A 20498-nucleotide genomic window follows, 5' to 3' on the forward strand; every position below is an offset into this window, starting at 1 on the left:
TCGGGGGGGTCCTGGGGGATTTCGAGGGGTCCCCGTGTCCCCCTCTCTGTCCCCATGTCCGTGTCCCCTCCCCTCCCCATGTCCCGTTGATGTCCCCGCTGTCCCATCGATGTCCCCGCTGTCCCGTTGATGTCCCCCCCGGGTGCCCCAGGTGTCCCCGTGCCCATGGAGCTGCTGTTCGGGCGCCGGAAGACGCCGGAGGAGCTGCTGCGGCAGAACCAGCGGGCTCTGGGCAGGGCCGTGCGGGAGCTCGACCGCGAGCGGCAGAAACTCGAGGCGCAGGAGAAGAAAATCATCGTGGACATCAAGAAAATGGCCAAGCAGGGGCAGATGGTGAGACTGGGGACGGGGGGGACATTGGGGACATTGGGGACACGGGGGGCACACGTGGGGACATTGGGAGTGGTGCAGGGCCGGTGTGTGGTGGGAGGGAGAAGGTGGAGGGGACACGGGGGGGACCTGAGGGACATCCCAAGCCCTCAGCGTCCCTGATGTCCCTGGACGTCTCCCCAGTGTCCCCAGTGTCCCCTTGGCTGTCCCCCTGACGTCCCCCTGCTGTCCCCCGTGTCCCCAGGACGCTGTCAGGGTGATGGCCAAGGACCTGGTCCGGACCCGGCGCTACATCCGCAAGTTCATCACGATGAGGGCGAACGTCCAGGGCGTGTCCCTGAAGATCCAGACCCTCAAATCCAACAGCTCCATGGCCACGGCCATGCGCGGCGTCACCAAGGCCATGGCCACCATGAACAGACAGGTGGGGGCACACCTGGGCACACCTGGGGCCATCTGGGGTCACCAGTGGTCAGCAGTGGTCACCCAGGGTCACCCAGGGTCACCAAGGCCAGGCCGCCACGGGCAGACAGGTGGGGACACCTGGGGGTCACCAAGGCCACCAGGGGTGTCCCCAAGGCCACCATGACCAGGCAGGTGGGTGACCCTGGGATGTCCCCCAGGGGTGTCCCCAAGGCCGTGGGCCGGTGTCACCCCCGGGGATGTGCCCCAGGCCGTTGTCCCCTGTGTGTCCCTGATGTCCCCAGTGTCACCCCCGTGTCCCCCCAGCTGAAGCTGCCCCAGATCCAGAAGATCATGCTGGAATTCGAGCGCCAGGCCGAGATCATGGACATGAAGGAGGAGCTGATGAACGACGCCATCGACGACGCCCTCGGGGACGAGGACGACGAGGAGGAGAGGTGGGGACACACCCAGGGGACAGGGAGGGGACAGGGAGGGGACACAGGCACATGGGGGGACAGGGGGACACGAGAATTTGGGGATATGGGGACAGGGGGACATGGTGATGGGGGGGGGGATGTGGCATTTTGGGGACCCTCTGGGTAGGGCTGTTGGGGTCCCAGTGTCCCTCTGTCCCATTCCCAGTGTCCCTCTGTCCCATTCCCAGTGTCCCATTCCCAGTGTCCCTCTGTCCCACTCCCAGTGTCCCTCTGTCCCACTCCCAGTGTCCCTCTGTCCCACTCCCAGTGTCCCACTCCCAGTGTCCCACTCCCAGTGTCCCTCTGTCCCTCGCAGTGACGCCGTCGTGTCCCAGGTCCTGGATGAGCTGGGATTGAACCTCACGGATGAACTGGCCAGTGAGTGGGGGGGGATCTGGGGGGCACTGAAGGGGCCTGGGGGGAGTCTTGAGGGGATTTAGGGGCATTTAGGGGGTGTTTAGGGGGCCCGGGGGGTGTTTGGGGGAGGCTTGGGGGGGATTGTTTAAGGGACTGGGGGGATCTGGAGCCATTTGAGAGGCGTTTGGGGCCATTTTGGGGCTATTTTGGGGGTATTTGGGGCCACTTTGGGGGTATCTGGGGCCTTTTGGGAGCTATTTCCCCCCATTTTGGCTCATTCCGAGCGGGATTTCGGGGGTCCTGGGGGTGCCCCCGGTGCCCCCCTGACCCCCCTGTGTCCCCCCCCAGCTCTGCCCCCCCCGGGCGGGTCCCTGGCGGCGGGGGAGGGGCGGGGGGGTGCCGAGGCCGCGGCTGCTTTGGCCGACGCCGACGCCGACCTGGAGGAGAGACTGAAGAACCTGCGGCGGGACTGAGACCCCCCCGGACCCCCCCGGACCCCCCCGGGGGGCTGAGACCCCCCCCTGGGGCAGTCTGACCCCCTCGGGGGGGATTCACTCCCTTTTTTTGGGGCTTTTCTGGCATTTTTGGGGGTATTTTGGACCCTCCCCGGCGGTCTTGGACCCCCCCAAGGTGGCTCAGACCCCCCCCAAGGGACCCCCGTGGGTGTTTGACCCCCCCCCCGCAGGGGGATTTGCCCCCTTTTTCTGGGTTTTTTACTCTTTTTTGGGGGGTATTTTTAGGGTATTTTTGATGGCCCCCCCCCGAGGGACTTTCCCCCCCCTTTTTTTGGGTTCTTGCCTCTGTTTTGGGGTAAATTCCTCCCTTTTCTGGGGTCTTTCCACCCCCCTGGGGGGAGTCTTTCCACCCTTTTATTTGGATTATTAACACTATTTTGGGGTCTTTCCCCCCCCCCCATTTGGGGTCCTTCCCCCCCATTTTGGGGTCTCCCCCCCGGGGCAATAAAGGCTCGTTGGACCCGCGGCTGCTCCGGCTCCTTCCTGGGGGTCCCAGTTTGGGACTGGGAGGGGGCACTGGAGGGGGATCAGTTTGGGGTCTTTAAGGGGGTGGGGTCCCAGTGTATCCCAGTCCCCTCCCAGTACAGCCCAGTGCCCCCCAGTCCATCCCAAACAGACCCCAGACTGAGCTGGGGGTGTCCCCCCGGGGCCTGGGGGAGGGCTTTGGGGAGACCCCAAATTTCCCAAGGAATGGGAATTTTTGGCTCCACGAGGCCAAGAAAGGACAAAACTCCTCCCGGGAGCAAAGAGGGGCAAAACCGGGGGGGGAGAGGGACAGAGCCCGGGACCCTCCAGAGACCCCGGAGAACCCCCTGGGGGTCTTTGGGAGCCGCCAGGTCATGGGAGACGTCCCATGTCGGGTCTCTGAGACCAGGGATTGGGATCACGGAGCCACCGGACACTGGGGGGGTCAAAGTCATGTTCCCACCCCCCCACTGGACCCCCAAGTCCCCCAGAACAAGCTCCCGGAGCCCCCCCAACCCTCCCGCCCCCCTCACTTGTCCCTGGCGGCCGCCCGGGCGTGGATCCGGCCGTGCCGCGCCAGCGACGACTTGTTGCTGAAGCTCTTCCCGCAGGCCGGGCAGGGGAAGGGCCGCTCCCCGGTGTGGGACCTGCCGTGCACCGTCAGGTCCGCCAGGTACTTGAAGCTCTTCCCGCAGAGCGCGCAGGGGTAGGGCCGCTCCTGCGTGTGGCTGCGCCGGTGCATGGCCAGGTTGGACTGCTGGCTGAAGCGCTTCCCGCAGGCCGGGCAGGGGTAGGGCCGCTCCCCGGTGTGCGAGCGCCGGTGCTTGCCCAGGTCCGAGGGGTTGGTGAAGCTCTTGCCGCAGGCGGAGCAGCCGTAGGGCCGCTCCCCGGTGTGCAGGCGCCGGTGCGTGGTCAGCGTGGACAAGTGGCCGAAGCGCTTCCCGCAGGCGCCGCAGCCGAAGGGCTTCGCCCCCGTGTGCGTCCGCAGGTGGGTCCGCAGGTGGGTCAGGCGCCCGAAGGTCTTCCCGCACTCGGGGCAGGGGTGGGGACGCTCCGGGGGGGGGTCCCGGCGGGCTCGGCGCCGCTCGGAGCCTCTCCGGGGCGCCGGGAGGTCCTGGGGGGGGGCTGGAGGGGGGGCTTGGGGTGGAGGAGGAGACGTGGGGGGAGCTGGAAAGGGGGAGAGAGGAGGGGGAGCTTTGGGGGGTCAGCGGTGGGATCTGGAGCCTCCCCCCTCCCGTGGATGGATCTGGGGGGTCAAGGTTGGGATCCGGAGCCTCCCCCCTCCCATGGATGGACCTGGGGGGTCAAGGTTGGGATCCGGAGCCTCCCCCCTCCCATGGATGGACCTGGGGGGTCAAGGTTGGGATCCCACCTCTGGATGGTTTTTGTGCCCACTGAGATGGTTTTGGGTCCATTGAGAGGGTTTTGGGTTCATTGTGGTGTTTTTTCAGTCCACTGAGGTGGTTTCTGGGTCCCACCACCCCCGACCTCCCCTCGCAGCCCCTTCCCCCCGATTTTTTTTTGGGGGGTGTCTCCTCCCCCTCCCCGTTACCTCCTTCCTGTGGCTCCTCCCCCTCGGCCCCAAAGTCCTCCTCCTCCTCCAAAGGGGGGCTGGGGGGGACCCCCAAAGCCTCGGGGTCCTCCAGGTCCTCGGGGGGCACCTCCTCCACCTTCACCCGCACGGTCACCTGCAGGACCCCCCCGAAAATGGGACCCTCGGGACCCCCAAAGGGCTCCAGAGCCCCCCAAGACCCCCCAAAGCCCCCAAAACCCACCCCCAAAGACCCCTCAGACTCCTCCCAAGAACCTCCAGAACCTCCCCAAGCCCCCCCAGACCCACAAAATCACCCCCAGACCCCCTCGAAGAACCCCCAGACCCCTCCAGCCCCTCCCAAGACACCCCAGAGCCTCCTAAACACACACACCCCCCCCCGCCGCTCCCGTTCTCCTTCCCCCACCTGCTCCTCCCAGATCCCGGCGCTCTCCGCCGTTCCCGGCTGGAATCTCTCGGCCAGCGCCACGGCCTGGGCGCAGTTCTGGGGGTGCCGGACCCACACCCAGCTCTGGATGTGCTCGGGGAGGATGCTCAGGAACTGCTCGAGCACCAGCAGCTCCATGATCTGCTCCTTGGTGCGGACCTCGGGCCGGAGCCACCCCCGGGACAATTCCCGCAGCTTTTCCCAAACGTCCCGCGGCCCCGACGCCTCCTGGTACCGGAATTGGCGGAACCGCAGGCGGAGCAGTTCGGTCCCGGCGCCGCCAGAGCCACCGGGAGACCCCCCGGGATTCCCCTTGGCCCCTCCGGGATAACGAGGATCCACCCCGGGAGCGCCGGGATTGCCCCTGGGGCCGCGCTTGGGACCACCAGGACACCCTCTGGCATCGCCAGCACCCACCCTGGGACCACCGGGAGCGCCCTCGGGACCACCAGGATGCCCCCCGGGACCTCTGGGACAACCGGGAGCCACTCCGGGACCACCAGCATTCCCAGGAGCCCCTCCAGGACCCACCCCGGGACCCCCCCCTGAACCTCTGGGACCACCAGGAGACCCTCTGGCACCTCTGGGACCACCCGGGCCCACCCCAGGACCTCCCCTAGAACCCCCTTTGGGACCCCCAGGACCCCTCCTGGGACCCCCAGGACCCCCCACTGGACTCCCCCCGGAACGCCCCTCCCTGTCCCACCCCTCTGAGGGTCCCGGGGGTCCCCGGGGGGGCCCGGGGGGCCCCAGGGGGGGGGGGGTCTCCATCCCGCCGGGATCCATCGTGGCCCCCCCAAAACTCCCGGGGGGTTCTAGGTGGATATGAGGGGGGAGGCGGTAGGAGCAAACACAGGGGGAGGGTTAAGGGAAGGTTCCCCACCCCTCTCCCCCAACGGGGGGGTCCCTCCGCAGCCCCCTTGAGCCCCCAAACCCGGTGGTCCCTCCCGCAGCCCCCCCGAAAACCTCAGCCCCCAAAACCTTGCGTCCCAGCCCCCCTCCCTACAAACCGAGGGTTTTTCCCTGGTGAGGGGGTGGGTCTCCCCATCCCCCCCCCCGGGGGTCCCACGGCCCCCTCCCCCCACGCCAGGGGTCCCTCCCTCCCCCCCTCACCCCCCCCCTCGGGGGTCCCGCGCCCCCCGAACCTGCTCCGGCCCCTCCACCCGCCCAAACCCGGGGGTCCCGGAGCCCCCCTCCCACAAACTCGGGGGTCCCGCATCCCCCCCCCAGCCCGGGGGTCCCTCCCTTTCCCGCGCCCCCCCGGGGGTCCCGCGCCCCCCGAACCTGCTCCGGCCCCTCCACCCGCCGCTCTCCCACACAAAGGGCCGGATCGGCCCGGCCCGGCCCCGCCCCCCGAGGGGCCTCGGCGGGGGGTCCCGGGGGGTCCCAGGGGGTCCCTTCGCCCCCAAATTCCCCCCCCAAAAATCAAACACCCCCCCCAAAAAAAACCCGAAACCCCCCGTACGTGAGGGGGGGCGTGGAGCGGCCGCTGATTGGGTGAGAGCGCTGTCAATCACGGGGAGTCCCGCCCACCCGCCGGGTATGATTGACAGGGCGGAGAGCCAATGGGAGCGCGAGGTGCGGCGAGGGGGGGCGCGCCTAAGGTGGGAGGTTGAGGGGGTGATTGACAGAGTAGCGAACCAATGGCAGAGCGAGAAGGCGCGAAGGGGGCGGGGTTTGGTGGGGAGGACACGCCCCCTCCGAGCGCTTTTCCAAGGAAAAACCGGTCACGGATGGGCTTTTTCCAGGGAAAACCAGTGGGAAATGGGGGGGTTTCTGCAGGGAAATGTGCTTTGGGAAAGGAGGAAATGCAGGAGATTTGGGAAAAGGAACTTGAGCAATTTTGGGGCGGAAAAAAAAAGGAAATTAAGGTGCTTTGGAAAAGGAGGAATTGAAGGAAATTTGGAAACGGAGAAAAGGAAGGAGTTTTGGGAAAAGCGGAGTTGGAGCTTTGGAAAAGCTCCCACTGGAGGGGGGGGCACACAGGATCTCCAAGGTGAGTGGGGGGCACATCCAAAGGCGACAAAGGAGACGGAGTTGGATGCTGAGACAGACCCTTTATTGGAGTCATGCTGGGGGGGGCCCCAGCAGGCAACGCCCCCGTGGACGGGGCAAGGGGGTTACGAGGGTCTGAGGGGGCCCGTCGGGGGGGCTCAGCTGCGCTCCTCCAGGCTCAGGCGGTCGAACAGGTACTCCCCGAGCCCGGCCGGGGCCCCCCCTGGCCCGCCGGTGGCCCCGGTGAGGCGGCGCAGGTTGGTGGCGTGGTCCCCCAGCGCCTTGATGGCCTTCACCTGCTCGTCCAGGTAGTGGGACTCCAGGAAGTCGCAGAGCTGCGGGAAAAGGGGAGATCAGGCAGGGCCGGAGTGGGGGGGTCTCCACAGGGAGCAAACGAGGGGCTGGGGGAGGTGGAGACTCCCAGGGACGGCTGGAGGTCCCAAGAACGTCCAGGCAGAGACCTCGGAGCACAGGGGGGGACCCCAAGGCACAAGGGAGGAAAACACGGTCTGGGGGGCTCAGAGGCTTCGGGGGGGGGGGGGGGGGGGGGGGGAGTGAGGGGCAGAGAACAACTCACGTGGGGGTCTCCCTTCTCGGAGGCCAGGCCGTGCAGGTCCAGCAGCGCCTGGTTCACCGACTTCTCGAGCTGCAGCGCTGCCTCCACCGCCTCCAGCGCCGACCCCCAAGTGTCCCGCTCCGGCTTCTGGGGGGGGAGAGCAGGGACCGTCACCAGCCCGGGACCCCCAGCCCCGCCCGCGGGACCCCCAGCCCCGCCCGCAGCCCCCCCGGCACAGCCCGAGCCCCCCGAACCTTGACGTCCTGCAGCAACACGCGGCCGCCGCGGCGCGTCTGGAAGCGCAGGAGCCCCTCGGCGTGTTCCCGCTCCTCCCGAGCCTGCTCCAGGAAGAACCGGCCGAGCCGCGGCAGCGCCACATCGTCCCGCTCGAAGTAAAAGCCCTGCGGGGACGGAGGGAGGGGGAGGCGGCTCAGGGGGAGCCCCCCAAAAGCCGCCCCCCTCCCCGGCCCTTATCTCGCCCTCGCAGGCGGCGCCGCCCCACCGGCCCCGGCCCCGGCGGGTTTTGGGGGGCAGGAGGGCGCTCGGGGGGGAAGGGGGGGATCCCTCAGCCCCCGAGGGGAGGGTCCCGAAGCCCCCTACCATGGAGAGGTAGACGTAGGAGGCGTGGAGCTCCATGTTGGCCATGCGGTTGACGGCGGCTTCGCAGTCGCGGTGGTAGTTCTGGCGGATTTGGGACTCCATGGCGGGCGGACGGACGGACGGGATGAACGGACGGACGGACGGACAGACGGACGGGACGGACGGACGGAGGGTCAAGGGGCAGCCGGTTCCGTTCAAGCACTGTTGAAGCGAGAACGCGGCTCTGCCCGCACAAAGCCCCGCGCGGGGGTTTTATCCCTTCGGCGGTGGGCGGGACCCCCCGCCCCCCCCGGGACCCCCCTCCCGCCCGGAAGGCGCGGTGGCCTTGGCCCTTGGCCCTGTTTGTCACACGGGGCCCAGTCAGCGTGACTGGGCAGGATTGGAGGGGTCGGGGCTCACGAGCGTTCCCACCGCGGGCGGGGGTCCCGGGGGGGGCTGGGGGGGGTTGAGGGGAGCCCCATCTCCCTGCTGGGCTGGGGGCACAGGGAGTCTGGCGGGGGGGGGGGCGGGGAAGGAGCTGGAGCGGGGGGGGCAGGGGGGGAATTTTTGGGGGGCTCAGTCGTGCCCCGTTAAGTGGCGTTTGATGGCCCGGGGTCACGACGGGGCGGGGAAGGAGCTGAGTCAGCCCCGAGGCCATAAAAAGGGGAACTTGGCCCCTTGGAAGTGCTGACTCGGGTTTCCGCTGCTTCGGGGCTGGGAGAAGTGCGGGGAGGGGGGTGCTGGGGGGGGATTAGGGGCAGCCCCCCCACCCTACAGCTCTTCCCTTCGGTTTTTACTCCTCGGGGCTCCCCTTGTGCCCCCCCCGTCCATCTCCGGGTTCTGGCTCAGCCGGTCCCAGACAGGAATTTCTGCACCCCCACACTCAGTGAGGCCACGGGGGGACGGGGGGGGGTCACGGGGGGGTTGGGGGGGGTCGCACAAGGAGCGCCGCGTTTGCTTTTTTTTTTATTCCCGTTGAAATTCCCGAGATACAAAACAAGGTACAAAAAAAGAGAAGGAAAAAAACCATCGAGAGAAACGGGGGGGAAGGGGGGGGGCCGGGAGGGGGGAAGGCAGGGCACCCCCCCGTTTGGGGGTGGGGGGGGAGTTGTCCCCGATGACGTCATTGCATCGTGACATCACCCCCGAGAGCACCGTGGGGGAGGGGGGGTCGCTCTGCCCCTGCCTCGGGGCAGCTCCAGGGACACTCCAGGACAATCCAGGGATTGCCAAGTGGGGACCTCCGAACCCGAGGGGTTGGGGGGTGTAAACGGGGGGCACGGCCCCCCCCACCCTGAGAGCCTCCGCCCCGGGAGGGGGGTATTGCACCTGGGGGGGCCCTTCTGGGGACAGGGAGCCCCCAATAAATACTCAACCTGCAGCCAGGGCTGCAACCCTCCCCCCCACCCCCTCACCCCACGTGGTTGGGGGTCACAGATGCCCCCCCCTCACCCTCCACCCCCCATATCCGGGGGGTGGAACCGCAGGACCCCCCCCCAAAGCACCACAAGTTCTGGGGTCAAACCGCTCTGAGGCCGGGGGGGGTCACCGGGGACCGTGGCCCCCCTGCTGCTCAGGGGGGGGCCCAGCACCGGGGCTGGGGGGGACGTGGGAGGGGAAGTGGGGTGCCCCCCACCCCGCTAACCCCCCCCCAAATCTGGCAGGGTCCCAGCCGTGGCCTCGGGGGGGGGAAAAGGGCTGCGGGGGCCACAGCTGCCCTGGGGGGAGGGAGGGAGGGAGGGAGGGAGGGAGGGGAGGGTCCCACGGCTCAACCGCCCCTCCCCAAGTCCAGGCGAGCGAGTCCTGGGTGTTAAAAAGCCCCCTGCTCCTGAAGGCACGGGGGGGTCAGCACCATCCCTGCCGGCAGGGCCGGGCCGGGGGGGGGACGGGGAGGGGCTGCGGCCCCCCGAGGGCCTACGACATCTTCCAGATGGTGAGCGAGGCGGTGAGGACGCCGGCGGCGAAGATGGTGATGGTCTGCCAGGTCGGGGTCCCGAAGTGAGAGAGCAGCCCTTCCTGGGGGGGCACAGAGGGGGGGTCGCTGCAGGGCCCGTCCAAAGCGGGGGCTCAGAGGATCGGGGGGGTGTCCAGGGACTCACCCATCCGCCCTGGGCCTGGATCCAGGCCAGCACGTGCTCCCGCAGGTACTCCATGGTCCAGCCCAGGATGGTCTGCACCAGCTCCGGGACCTTGGTGCAGAGCGCCTGCGGGGACAGGGGGGTCAGGGGGGCCAGGCAGGGCTGGGGGGGCAACGGCAGGGACCCCCCCCCCCTCAGACCCACCACCCCCCTTCAGAACCAGCACCCCCCTTCAGACCCACCACCCACCTTCAGAACCACCAGCCCCCTTCAGAACCACCACCCCCCACCTTCAGAACCAGCACCCCCCCCTTCAGAACCACCACCCTTTTCAGAACCACCCCCCCCCCTTCAGAACCAGCACCCCCCTTCAGAACCACCACGACCCTTCAGAACCACCCCCCACCTTCAGAACCACCACCCCCCTTCAGAACCACCACGACCCTTCAGACCCACCACCCCCCTTCAGACCCACCCCCCACCTTCAGAACCACCACCCCCCTTCAGACCCACCCACCTTCAGAACCAGCACCCACCCTCAGAACCACCCACCCACCTTCAGAAATAGCACCTACCTTCAGAACCACCCCCCACCTTCAGACCCACCCACCTTCAGAACCAGCTTGCAGGCGAAGTAGAAGAGGGCGACGACGCGGCCCCAGTTGAAGGTGCCGTCGGCGAACATCTCCTTGGCCACGCGGAAGAAAAGCTTTTTGGGGGCGTCACAGCCCACCTGCTCGATCATCCTGGGGGGGCAGGGCCTGTCAGCGCCTCGGGGGTGGAGAGCGGGGCCCCCCCGAGCCCCCCACCCACCTCTGCAGCTCCATGTTGCTGTCGAGCTCGTCGCCGATGCGCCGCAGGCACTCGCTGAGCCGTTTGGTGTCGGGGCTGCTGGGCTGGGGCTCGCCCAGCTCGGCCACGCTCAGCGCCACGGCCTGCGGGTCCCCGCAGCGCTCCACGCGGTCCCGCACGAACCTGGGGGCGGCCAGAGGGACCCCCGGCACTCTGGGCACCCGCCGGGCCCCCTCCAGATCCGGCGGCCCCCCAGGTGCCCCCACACCGTGTCCCCCCTGCACCCCGTGTCCCTCCCACTCCTGTGTCCTCTCAAGACCCTCCGTGTCCCACCTGTACCCCGAATCCCCCCACGTCCCTCTGCCTCCCCAAGTCCCTCTTGCACCGTGTCCCTCCCAGTCCTTTCTCCTCTCAGGACCCCCCAGGTCCCCCCTGCACCCCCCGTCTCCCAAGTCCCTCCAGCTTCAAGCCTCCCCTGCACCCCCAAGCCCCCCCCGCCCTCCGTGTTCCCCAAGCCCTCCCTCGCCCCCTCCCCTCGCCCCCCAGCTCCTCCCGCTCCCCCAGCCCACCCTCCCGGCGGGCCCCGGCTCCCCCACTCACGCCCGCAGCAGGATCGCCCCCGTCTGCATGATCTGGTCCGAGGAGGCCCCTGCGAAGAGCGGGGCGCTGACCCGGGGGGGACGCGGGGACCGGCCCCGGGCGCCCCCCCGGCCCGCACAGGCCGCGCCCCCGCGGGGGTCCCGGCCCCGCACTCACCGCCGCCCCCCGGGGGCGGGGCGGGCTCGCGGCCGCCGGAGCCGCCCCCAGCCCCGGCCCCAGCCCCGGCCCCGGCCCCGGGCTCGCCGCCGCCGCCTCCACCGCCGCCGCCGCCCCGCTGGGCCGAAGCCGCCGCCGCCGCCATCGCGCCCGGACCACGTGGTGTCCCCGCCGGCGTCACGTGACACCGGCAGAGCGGGGGGGGAGCGACGGGGGGGGCGCCGCGCCCGAGTCACGTGGGGCGGGCGGAAAGTCACGTGATAGGGACACCGCACTACGGGGCAGATGCCACGCCCCTCACTGGATGGCCACGCCCCCTGGGTTGGTCACGCCCCTCGGGGCTCGGCCACGCCCACGCAGCATCCCCCCCCCGGGACCCCCGGGATCACCAAGGGGGGGGTCAGACACAGATACCCCCGGGGGTCCCTGGGGGGGTCACACACAGAGACACTTCGGCGGCGATGAGGGGTCACACCCCCCCCCGGGGGTCGATGGGGGGGTCACACGCAGAGACACTTCGGGGGTCGATGAGGGGTCACACACACGGGGGTCCCTGGGGGGGTCACACACAGAGACACTTCGGGGGGTGGTGGTGTGGGGGGGTCGATGAGGGGTCACACCCACACACACACCCACACACACCACACACACAACACCACACCACCACACACACAACACCACACGTCCCCGGGGCTCAATTGGGGGGGGGTCACACACACACACACCCGGGGGTCCCTGGGGGGGGTCGCACACACACACACACGTCCCCGGGGGTCCATCGGGGGGTCACACACGCACCCGGGCACGGCCGTCGGGGGTCCGGGGGCCGCACCGCTCGCGACGCCCCCGCGGCGCTTCCACCGCCCCCGGCGCTTCCTGCGGGCCCGAGGCCGCGGGCACGGGCGGGGCCGCCCGCGGGAGCCGCCGCGGGGGTGCGGGGGGGTCGGGCCCGGGGTGGGCGCTGGCTCCGGGCGTGCGGGTGGGCTGTGACCCCCGCGCAGACATGAACCCCAAAGGCTGCCTCGGCTGTGCCAAGTGCTTCCTCTTCTTCCTCAACCTCTTCTTCTTCGTGAGTGGGGTCACGGGCGGGAGCTGGGGGCACACGGGGCTGGGGGGCACTTGAGGGGGCGGGGGGGGAAGATGGGGGGCAGGGGACAGATGGGGGGACACGGGGCTGGAGGGACAGGGGGAGATGGGGGGACACGGGGCTGGGGAGGACCTGGGGCTGGGGGCACACGGGGGTACAGGGGAGACCTGGGGAGGGGGCCCAGCTGTGCCTTGGGGGGGACAACAATCTCCTGGTGCTTGTGGGCACTGGGGGGTCCCCCACTTGCTGACCCGGACTGGGTGCCCCTCCCTCCACCCCCCAGGCCCTGGGCACCCTCCTCCTCGCCTTCGGCCTCTGGGTCCTCTTCGACCGGCAGAGCTTCGCCGCCGTGCTGGGTAAGGGACCCTCGCACCGTGGGGCACCCCGAGGCGTGGGGCACCCCGAGGCGTGGGGCACCCTGAGCTGGGGGGGTGCCCTGACCCCCCCTGTGCCCCCCCAGGGTCACCACTGGTCAGCCTGAGGGTCTGGTCCTACGGCTTCTCGGGGGTCGGCATTGTCACGATGCTGCTGGGGTTCCTGGGGTGCCTGGGGGCCCTCAAGGAGGTCAAGGTCATGCTGCTGCTGGTAAGCTGAGGGGGCCGGGGGGGAGGGGGGCCAAGGGGGGGGGCTGCAGAACTGGGGGGGGCTGGGGGAGCTGTGCTGCAACTTCCTGGAGCGACCGCGGGCCACGTGCTCCCACCACATCCTGTGCTTGTGGAGCGGCACTGGGGAGCTGGGGGGACCCCTCTGCTCTCCCTCGGTGCCCAAGGGGGGGGTGTGGGGGGGTCCTGGCTGACCCCCCACCTCCCCTGTTTGTCCCTGAAGTACTTTGGGATCCTGCTGCTGCTCTTCGCTGCCCAGATCACGGTGGGCGTCATCGTCTACACGCAGCGTGTTGCTGTGAGTTCTGGGGGTCCCCGGGGCTGGGGGGGGACCCCGGGGCTGGGGGGGGGCCCAGGGGCGGGGCAGTGCCATGGGACACTGTGCTCACCCCCCACCCCCCCCAGCTGGCCACCAAGGTGGCCACCTACGCGCAGCAGCTGATCCAAGAGTACCCAGCTCAGGGACCGCCTGGGGACCCCCACGAGAGCTGGGATGCTGTCCAGCAGCAGGTGAGACCCCCACAGAGCCCCCCCATCCCCACAGCCACCCCACGGCCACCCCACTGACCCCCCGCCTCCCCCCAGCTTGGCTGCTGCGGCTGGAACGGGCGCCAGGACTGGGACCACCACGAGGGACCCTCCGGGGACACGGACGGGGCCGAGACCGTCGCCTGCTCCTGCCTCCAGGCCCCCAACAGCACCCACGGGACCCCAGGGGTGCTGCCCCACGGCCGCTGCCCCGTAGCTGCCCCCAGTGACATCTTCCCCAAGGTGAGGCATGGGGGGGTCACAGGGTCCTGGAGCTCTGGGGGGGGCTCCAGGTGACCCCCGATTGTCACCCCCCTCCCACAGGGCTGTGCCGCGGGCGTCCGGGACTGGCTGGCTGCAAACCTGATCACCATCGTGGGGGTCTGCGTGGGCATCGGCCTGGGGGAGGTAGGGGGGCTGCTCCGGGGCGGGGGGGCTGAGCTGAGGGGACAGCCCGGGTGGGGCTGGGGGTGGTCGTGGGGCTGTGGGGTTGACCTGGGGGGTAGCCTGGGGACTGCAGGGCCATGGGATGGGTGGACTGGGGGTCACTCAGGGGTCCGAGGGGGTTCAGGGGATTTTCAGGGTGGCCGTGGGAGGGTCAGGGGGCTGGGAGGGGGTGTTCAGGGTGGTCGGGGGGGGGTCTCAGGGGTCCGGGCAGGTCAGGCTGCTGACTCAGCTCTCTGCTCCTAGCTCGCCCTGCTGATGCTGTCGATGTTCCTGGTCAGGAACCTGGACCCCCACTACGAGAAGCTGCTGCGGGGGTTCTGAGGGGCCAGGGTGGGGAACAGAGGGGAGGGGGGCTGTTCGTCGGCGGTTTCTCTTTCAATAAAGAGACAGGAAGCAGCGGGACGGGGCCCGAGACCGGAACCGGGCCCGGAACCGGGACCCCCGACCCGCGAAGAGCGACACGTGCCCCCCGCGCTTTTATACGCGATCTCTCCTTGCCCCGCCCCTTGCCCCGCCCCTTGGCCCGCCCCTTTCCTTTGGGCGCGCGCGCCCGGCCCCGCCCCTTCCTCCCTCTGGGCGGGAACGGCTCGCGCCAGGCCCCGCCCCCTCCCCGCCGTGAGGCGATTCCCCCCCGCGCCCCCCCCCCGCGCCCCCCCGTCCCCCCTCAGGCCCCGCGGCCCCCCGGGACCCCCAAAACTGCACACCCCGACCCCAAAACTGCACACCGGGACCCCGAACCGCGCCCCCGGGGCACGGGGGGACCCCCGACAGACCCCCGCGATGGCTGCGGAGGGACCCCGCGCCCCGGGAGCCGCCGGGCCCCTGCCGGGCGGGGCCCGTGAGGGTCCGGGGGTGGGTGGGGGGGGTGAGGAGCCGGGACCCCTCACGGCCCGCCCTGTCCCCCCAGCCCCGGCCGAGAGCGGCTGCTCGGACGAGTTCGCCCTCGACTGCACCTTCGCCGCCTGCGACCCCGAGCACACAGGTGGACGGACAGACCCTCCTGGGCCGGGCGGGCCGGGGCCAAACCCCCCCCCGGGCCGGTGACCCCCGGGCCTGACTGACCCGGGCCAAACCCCCCCCGGGCCGGTGACCCCCGGGCCTGACTGACCCGGGCCAAACCCCCCCCGGGCCGGTGACCCCCGGGCCTGACCGACCCGCCGCCCGCCGCAGGGTCGGTGCTGCCGCAGCGGGTGGTCGAGTACGTGGCGGCGGTGACGGGGCACAGCGGGCACGAGGGGCGGCTGCGGGCGCTGCGGCGGGCGCTGGACCCCGCGGCCTCGGGGGCCGCGCTGGACCTGCCCCGGTTCCGCGCGGCCATGGGCACCTGGATCGCGGCGTGTCGGCAGGACGGGTCAGTCACGGGGGCACTGCCGGGGCCAGGTCAGTGTGGGAGGACGGGTCAGTGCCAGGGCCAGCAGGACGGGTCAGTGCCAGGGCCAGCAGGATGGGTCAGTAACGGGGGCAGTGCTGGGGCACGAGGCAGTGCCGGGGCCAGGTCAGTGTAGGACGATGGGTCAGTGCCAGGGCCAGCAGGACGGGTCAGTGCCGGTCCCCCCCACGTGCCCACGGACGGCTCCCTGTCCCCGCAGGAGCGCGTGGCTTGGCGAGGAGCAGGAGGACACGGAGAGCAGCGAGCCCAGAGCGGCACTGGCTGGTGGGTGTCAGTGCGGGAAGGGGAAATCGGGGTTGGGGGCCACAGTGGGGACACCGGCGCGATCCCCCGTGTCCCTGCCCCGCAGAGGAGGACGGGCGCGCGGCCCTGGCAGCCGCCCAGCTCCAGGGTGGCAGCGGCGACAGGGACGTCACCAGCCCGTAAGTGTCGGCCTCGGGGACGTCCCGGCCCCGGCCGTGCTCTGGGGCTGGGCTCTCCCCCAGCCTCGGAGCACCCCCGGACCGGTGGGACTCCCCGGCAGCGCCGAAGCCGCTGGGCTGCGCAGCCGTGCCAGGCAGCTGGCCGCCCACAACACGAAGCTGCAGCGGGACGCCGAGCTGGCCGAGGAGCTGAACGCCCGCCTGGCCGAGGAGACGGCTCAGCTCCAGGCTCAGCTGCGGAGGTGCGGAGCCGGCGCCGGGCGGTGGCCTCTGGCCGGGGCGCTCCGGGGACGCCGAAGCACCTCTGTGCCCCTTTGCCCCCCGGCAGCAGCCGGCAGGCGCTGGAGCAGGCCAGGGCGGCCGCCGAGGAGCTGGAGGACCTGAAGGCCGTGGCGAAGGGGCTGGAGGAGGAGAACGGCGAGCTCCGGCGGCAGGCGCGGCACATGGTGAGCGGCGCGGCCGAGGCGCGGGGCTGCCACACCCCGACCCGCGGGCCCCGGCTCACGGCCCCGCACCCATCGTTCCCAGGAGAAGGAGCAGCGGAGCCTGTGCTTGCGGGCCGAGGGGCTCCAGGAGGAGGTGAGGCCGGGGCCGAGGGGCTGCCCCGGTGGGATCCAGGATCTGGGCTGGATCCGGGACGGTGCCGCCGAGAACCCCAGCCCGTTTTTGCAGAACCAGCGGCTGCTCGCCGAGGGCCAGGGGCTGCGGGAGCAGATCCAGGCGCAGACGGCCCGCGTGGCAGACCTGGAGGTAAGTGCTGGCGGCGGCCACAGCGGCCCTGCCTCCCCGCCGGTGCCGGGGACGGTGTTAGGTGCCAGCGAGGCGGGTCCCTGTCCCCTCCCCTCCGCCCAGGCCCAGCTCTGCCGTGGCACCGTGCTCCTCTCCGCCCGGGACGCCGCCCTCGCCCAGGTGAGCGCTGCCCAGGGACGCTGCCACCGCCTGGGCCGCGACCCCCAGAGCCGCCCCCGGGCCCCCCCGCAGCCCCTCACGCTGGGCCCGTTCCGCAGGCGGGGCGGCGGGCGCAGGAGCTGGCGGTGGCACTGGAGGAGTACGACCGGGCGGTGCAGGTACGGCACGTCCAGAGCCAGCCCCTCGGGGGGGACAGGGAGCCCCTGGGGGGACAGGGAGCCCCTGGGCCACAGCAGACCCCCACGGTGGCCACTGTCTCTGGGGGTCAGGGGCAGAGGCTGCCCAAGCTGCCCACCGTGCAGGCTGAAAAATGCCCTTTTTCCCCCCAGGAATTGCGGCTGGAGACGATGCAGCTGCGGCAGCAGCTGGGCCGGATGAGGGACGCCTGGGCCATGTACGTGGGGCCGGGGGGGACACGGGGCCGGGGAGGGGATGGGGACACGCCAGCCCAGCTCCGGCTCCTCGGGCCGTGCGGCATCCCGGCTGGCCGGCAGCCCAGCCCCGGAGCACTTCACTCTCCCAGCGCTCCCAGGGCTCAGAAATGGGGAGGAAAGGGCCAAAAGTGGGTCTGGCAGAAGTGGGGTGATCCACTGGTGCAGCTGCCTGCTCCCGCTCCTCCTCCTCACCCTCACACCCCTCCTCTTCCTCCCGCAGGCGCCCCTGGTGCCCCCTTGACCAGGCCACGGACATCGCAGCCACAGCGGCCACGGCGGCACCGAGCCAGGTAAGGGAGGGGGCACCGGGGTCCCTGTGGGCTCCCCACAGCCACTGACCCCCCCGTATGACCCCCGGCCCACTGCCCTGCCAGGGGACAGGGCACACGGAGGAGGAGGAGGAGGAGGAGGAGGAGGAAGGCTCTGGGCCAGCAGTGCCCGGAGCCCCGGCGGGGAGCAGTGAGGAGCCAGCCCGGCCGCTGGTCCCGCGAGTGGCACCGTGGGCGCCGTGGGCACTGGCACTGCTGGCCCTGCTGGCCCTGCTGGCCCTGCTCTACCTCCTGCCCCCCCGCTGGCCCCAGCCCCAGCTGCGCTACCGGAGCCCCCCACCCCTGTGAGCCCCTCTCCCCTAATAAAGACCTGTCGGGCAGGACGGTGCCAGCACAGCCCCCCAGCCCCGTGTACCCACCCCCCCGGTGTGTACCCACCCCCCCGGTGTGTACCCACCCCCCCGGTGTGTGCCCACCCCGCCCCCCAGGTCCCACAGGCTCGTCCCTCTCCTCCCAGTTCCCCCAGAGCAGGCTCAGAGTCGGGGGCTCAACACCAGCTTTATGGGCCTCGCGGGGGGCCGGGGTGGGGCCCTGCTCTCCATGGCTCCGGGAGGTCCTGGTGCAGCCCCCCCGGGGCTCCGGGAGGTCCTGGTGCAGCCCCCCCGGGGCTTCCCGGGGGGCACTGGGGGGGGTCCCCTTCTCCTGGGTCACCAGTGGCTCAGGCCAGCCTGAAGGGGGGCAGGGGGTGAGGCCTCTGCCCCCCAGAGAACTCGATGTCCCCCCAGGACGTCCCCAGGGACACCCCCCCAGTACCTGTGTCTGTCCCCAGGGACACCCCCCAGTACCTGTGTCTGTCCCCAGGGACACCCCCCCAGTACCTGTGTCTGTCCCCAGGGACACCCCCCAGTACCTGTGTCTGTCCCCAGGGACACCCCCCAGTACCTGTGTCTGTCCCCAGGGACACCCCCCCAGTACCTGTGTCTGTCCCCAGCTCCTGCTCAGCCGCTCAGGTCCCGTCCTGCTCCGACATCGGGGGCCCCTGGGAGGGCTGGGGGGCACTGAGGGGGGGCACACCTGACACCCCCAGCACACCCAGCACCCCCAGCACACCCAGCACACCCAGCACACCCAGCACACCCAGCACACCCAGCACACCCAACACCCCCAGCACACCCGACACCCCCAGCACACCCAGCACACCCAACACCCCCAGCACACCCAACACCCCCAGCACACCCAGCACCCCCGGTGTCCCCACTGTCCCCAACACACTCAGCACCCACCCGTGCTCCCAGTGCCCCCAGCATCCCCAGTGCCCCCAATTCCCCCAGTGCCCCCCAGTGCCCCCAGCATCCCCAGTGCCCCCAATTCCCCCAGTGCCCCCCAGTGCCCCCAGCATCCCCAGTGTCCCCAGCATCCCCAGTGCCCCCCAGTGCCCCCCAGTGCCCCCAGCCTCCCCAGTGCCCCCCAGTGCCCCCAGTGCCCACCTGGCCGCAGGGCCGCCTCCACAGCACCCAGGCTGCCGCCGCCAGGCCCAGGGTCCCCCCGAGCCCCCCCAGCAGCACCAGCCCGTGGCCGCGGGGGGGGGGAGGGCCCTGCCTGGCCCCCAGGGCCCCCTCGAGCTGCACGGCGGGGGTGGTCAGCGGGGGGGGCGCGGGGGGGTCCCTCGGGGGTCCCGGGGCGGTCCCCGGGCGGCAGCGCAGGCGGGCGCAGCCGGGGAAGTGGGGGGGTCTCCCCCGGAGCTCCCCCAGGTCCCGCCCGAGAGTCTCCAGCAGCCGCGACACGTTCACCGTCTCCAGCCGGACGCAGCCCTGGGGGTCCTGGGGGGGTTGTCACAGGAGCCCCCCGAGGACCCCAAACCCCTCCTCGGCCCCCCCTCCCTTGGGGATGGCGACCCCAGAGCTCCCACGGCCCTGCCCGGTGGCCCCCCCTCCAAGACACCCCAGAGAACCCCCCCAACCCCTGCAGGGTCCCCAGAGCCCCTCGGAGACCCCCCCAGAGTTACCGTGAACTCCCCAGAGCCCCCTGGGGACCCCCCACCCCCATCAGAGTCCCCATAACCCCCCCCCGGAGCCTCCCAGCAGCCCCCCCCCCTCTCAGGACCCCCAGTCCCCGGGGAGGACCCCCCAGGGCCCCTCCCCAGAGCCCCCCGCTGACCTGGATGTGGCACTCGGCCACGAAGCTGAGGTGGGCGAGGAGGGCGCTGAGCAGGGGGGCCAAGTCCTGCCCCGCCACCCCCCGCATGCGCCGCAGCGCCGCCGCCCCGAAGTGCAGCCCCCACAGCGGGGAGCAGCCGCTGTCCTGGGGGGACACAGGTCAGGGGTTGGGGGGGGGGGGGGACGTCAGGGGGGTGCAGGAGTTGGGGGTCAGGGGTCCCGGTGGGGGGGGTCTCGCTCACCGGCTCCAGGTTGCTGGGCATCGCCACGGGGTAGTCGAGGAGCAGCCAGGGGGTCTGCGGGGGGGCTCGGAGGGTCCCCAAAGAGAGCCCAGAGTGGGGGGGCGGGCTCGGGGGGTCCCGAATGACCCGTGTGGGTGGGGGGTCAGGGGGTTTTCGGGACCCAGGGAGGGGCTTTCCCCGGGAAATGAAGGAGTTCAGGGTGTTGGGGCAGGGGACGGGGCGCGGGGAATCCTTTGGGTCTCGGAGCGGTGCCGGAGGTCCCATAAAGGGTCCGTAGGATCCCGGAGGGGTGCGAGGGGTCCCGAAGGTCCGGGGGGTCTCGGGGAGGGCAGGGCAGCCCCGGGGAGGGGGGAGTCTCACCAGCTCGTTCAGGTGGGTGCCGAAGGTGCTGCTGACGGGGTTAAAGCTGAAGGAGCAGCAGCTGCCGGGGGGGGGCACGGCCAGAAGGAGCAGGAGCGGGACCTGGGGGGGCACCGGGGGAGGGCTGGTGGTCCCGAGGGGGTCTCCCGGGGATCCCAGAGGGGCGCGGGGTGGGGTGGGGGGGCGGGGGGCACGCGAAGGGGCCGGGGACCGACCCCACTTACCAGAGCGGAGCCGGCGGGGGGCGAGTCCATGGCGGTGCCGAGCTGGGGGGGGCGCGCGGGGACCCGAGACCCCCCCCCCACAGGGCCCCCCGGGACCCCCTCGGGCCGCGGCGGAGCCGCCGCCGCCGCCGAAAGCGAAAGTGGG

General features: G+C 71.2%; 7 protein-coding genes across 7 annotated transcripts; 3 read left to right on the forward strand and 4 right to left on the reverse strand.

Annotated features, from left to right (window-relative positions):
* The first annotated feature begins 75 nt into the window (after positions 1-75).
* LOC120325181 (charged multivesicular body protein 2a-like) lies at positions 76-2549 on the forward strand. Its single transcript, XM_039390813.1, has 5 exons — positions 76-333; positions 575-754; positions 1060-1190; positions 1528-1589; positions 1917-2549. The coding sequence occupies exons 1-5, from the start codon at positions 130-132 to the stop codon at positions 2039-2041; spliced, it is 702 nt and encodes a 233-aa protein (XP_039246747.1). The 5' UTR covers positions 76-129; the 3' UTR covers positions 2042-2549.
* Positions 2550-3064: 515 nt separating this feature from the next.
* LOC113992606 (zinc finger protein 771-like) lies at positions 3065-5575 on the reverse strand. The gene is made up of 4 exons (XM_039390805.1): positions 5538-5575; positions 4507-5110; positions 4101-4236; positions 3065-3715 (listed from the first exon to the last, which is right to left on the reverse strand). Exons 1-4 carry the CDS (start codon positions 5573-5575, stop codon positions 3078-3080), a joined length of 1416 nt encoding a protein of 471 aa, XP_039246739.1. The 3' UTR covers positions 3065-3077.
* A 989-nt stretch (positions 5576-6564) lies between these two features.
* On the reverse strand, positions 6565-7894 carry LOC120325183 (ferritin heavy chain A-like). Its single transcript, XM_039390817.1, has 4 exons — positions 7679-7894; positions 7333-7479; positions 7100-7225; positions 6565-6857 (listed from the first exon to the last, which is right to left on the reverse strand). The coding sequence occupies exons 1-4, from the start codon at positions 7778-7780 to the stop codon at positions 6681-6683; spliced, it is 552 nt and encodes a 183-aa protein (XP_039246751.1). The 5' UTR covers positions 7781-7894; the 3' UTR covers positions 6565-6680.
* Positions 7895-8610: 716 nt separating this feature from the next.
* Positions 8611-11182, reverse strand: LOC120325184 (apoptosis regulator BAX-like). Its single transcript, XM_039390818.1, has 5 exons — positions 11128-11182; positions 10549-10710; positions 10346-10481; positions 9757-9861; positions 8611-9673 (listed from the first exon to the last, which is right to left on the reverse strand). The coding sequence occupies exons 1-5, from the start codon at positions 11154-11156 to the stop codon at positions 9572-9574; spliced, it is 534 nt and encodes a 177-aa protein (XP_039246752.1). The 5' UTR covers positions 11157-11182; the 3' UTR covers positions 8611-9571.
* A 1093-nt stretch (positions 11183-12275) lies between these two features.
* On the forward strand, positions 12276-14274 carry CD37 (CD37 molecule). The gene is made up of 8 exons (XM_039390815.1): positions 12276-12352; positions 12654-12726; positions 12831-12955; positions 13196-13270; positions 13378-13482; positions 13558-13743; positions 13825-13908; positions 14191-14274. The coding sequence occupies exons 1-8, from the start codon at positions 12287-12289 to the stop codon at positions 14266-14268; spliced, it is 792 nt and encodes a 263-aa protein (XP_039246749.1). The 5' UTR covers positions 12276-12286; the 3' UTR covers positions 14269-14274.
* A 346-nt stretch (positions 14275-14620) lies between these two features.
* KASH5 (KASH domain containing 5) lies at positions 14621-17762 on the forward strand. The gene is made up of 12 exons (XM_039390814.1): positions 14621-14929; positions 15118-15298; positions 15537-15601; positions 15687-15759; positions 15861-16001; positions 16088-16205; positions 16288-16338; positions 16432-16509; positions 16612-16668; positions 16767-16826; positions 16998-17062; positions 17323-17762. The coding sequence occupies exons 1-12, from the start codon at positions 14728-14730 to the stop codon at positions 17438-17440; spliced, it is 1209 nt and encodes a 402-aa protein (XP_039246748.1). The 5' UTR covers positions 14621-14727; the 3' UTR covers positions 17441-17762.
* A 148-nt stretch (positions 17763-17910) lies between these two features.
* FLT3LG (fms related receptor tyrosine kinase 3 ligand) lies at positions 17911-20484 on the reverse strand. The gene is made up of 7 exons (XM_027730100.2): positions 20354-20484; positions 20130-20231; positions 19770-19823; positions 19529-19672; positions 18859-19191; positions 18347-18419; positions 17911-18099 (listed from the first exon to the last, which is right to left on the reverse strand). Exons 1-6 carry the CDS (start codon positions 20381-20383, stop codon positions 18378-18380), a joined length of 705 nt encoding a protein of 234 aa, XP_027585901.1. The 5' UTR covers positions 20384-20484; the 3' UTR covers positions 17911-18099; positions 18347-18377.
* Between the last annotated feature and the right edge of the window lie 14 nt (positions 20485-20498).

Source organism: Pipra filicauda, unplaced genomic scaffold (assembly GCF_003945595.2).
Source record: "Pipra filicauda isolate LSUMZ 115617 unplaced genomic scaffold, ASM394559v2 scaffold873_size119148_pilon, whole genome shotgun sequence".
NCBI lineage: Eukaryota > Metazoa > Chordata > Aves > Passeriformes > Pipridae > Pipra > Pipra filicauda.

Bases quoted from the DNA above. Each gene is read 5' to 3' on its own strand.
- LOC120325184 (XM_039390818.1), bottom strand. From the start codon at position 11,156: ATGCAGACGGGGGCGATCCTGCTGCGGGC. The intron at 10,482-10,548 runs GTGGGTGGGGGG...CTGCCCCCCCAG, and splicing joins AGCAACATGGAGCTGCAGAG to GATGATCGAGCAGGTGGGCT. The intron at 9,862-10,345 runs GTGGGTGGGTCT...CTGTCCCCGCAG, and splicing joins CCTGCAAGCTGGTTCTGAAG to GCGCTCTGCACCAAGGTCCC.
- CD37 (XM_039390815.1), top strand. From the start codon at position 12,287: ATGAACCCCAAAGGCTGCCTCGGCTGTGCCAAGTGCTTCCTCTTCTTC. The intron at 13,271-13,377 runs GTGAGTTCTGGG...CACCCCCCCCAG, and splicing joins TCTACACGCAGCGTGTTGCT to CTGGCCACCAAGGTGGCCAC. The intron at 13,483-13,557 runs GTGAGACCCCCA...GCCTCCCCCCAG, and splicing joins GGGATGCTGTCCAGCAGCAG to CTTGGCTGCTGCGGCTGGAA.
- LOC120325181 (XM_039390813.1), top strand. From the start codon at position 130: ATGTCCCCCCCGGGTGCCCCAGGTGTCCCCGTGCCCATGGAGCTGCTG. The intron at 755-1,059 runs GTGGGGGCACAC...GTGTCCCCCCAG, and splicing joins TGGCCACCATGAACAGACAG to CTGAAGCTGCCCCAGATCCA. The intron at 1,191-1,527 runs GTGGGGACACAC...TGTCCCTCGCAG, and splicing joins GAGGACGACGAGGAGGAGAG to TGACGCCGTCGTGTCCCAGG.
- KASH5 (XM_039390814.1), top strand. From the start codon at position 14,728: ATGGCTGCGGAGGGACCCCGCGCCCCGGGAGCCGCCGGGCCCCTGCCG. The intron at 15,760-15,860 runs GTAAGTGTCGGC...ACTCCCCGGCAG, and splicing joins GACAGGGACGTCACCAGCCC to CGCCGAAGCCGCTGGGCTGC. The intron at 16,206-16,287 runs GTGAGCGGCGCG...CATCGTTCCCAG, and splicing joins GGCGGCAGGCGCGGCACATG to GAGAAGGAGCAGCGGAGCCT.
- LOC120325183 (XM_039390817.1), bottom strand. From the start codon at position 7,780: ATGGAGTCCCAAATCCGCCAGAACTACCACCGCGACTGCGAAGCCGCC. The intron at 7,480-7,678 runs GTAGGGGGCTTC...CCGTCCCCGCAG, and splicing joins CCTACGTCTACCTCTCCATG to GGCTTTTACTTCGAGCGGGA. The intron at 7,226-7,332 runs GTTCGGGGGGCT...CTCCCCCCCCAG, and splicing joins TGTTGCTGCAGGACGTCAAG to AAGCCGGAGCGGGACACTTG.
- LOC113992606 (XM_039390805.1), bottom strand. From the start codon at position 5,575: ATGGGGAGACCCACCCCCTCACCAGGGAAAAACCCTCG. The intron at 4,237-4,506 runs GTGGGGGAAGGA...GGGGTCCTGCAG, and splicing joins CCGGGATCTGGGAGGAGCAG to GTGACCGTGCGGGTGAAGGT. The intron at 3,716-4,100 runs GTAACGGGGAGG...CCCCCTTTCCAG, and splicing joins GGAGGAGCCACAGGAAGGAG to CTCCCCCCACGTCTCCTCCT.
- FLT3LG (XM_027730100.2), bottom strand. From the start codon at position 20,383: ATGGACTCGCCCCCCGCCGGCTCCGCTCTG. The intron at 19,824-20,129 runs GTGAGACTCCCC...GCCCCCCCGCAG, and splicing joins GCACCCACCTGAACGAGCTG to ACCCCCTGGCTGCTCCTCGA. The intron at 18,420-18,858 runs GTGGGCACTGGG...AGTGCCCCCCAG, and splicing joins GGAGGCGGCCCTGCGGCCAG to CCCTCCCAGGGGCCCCCGAT.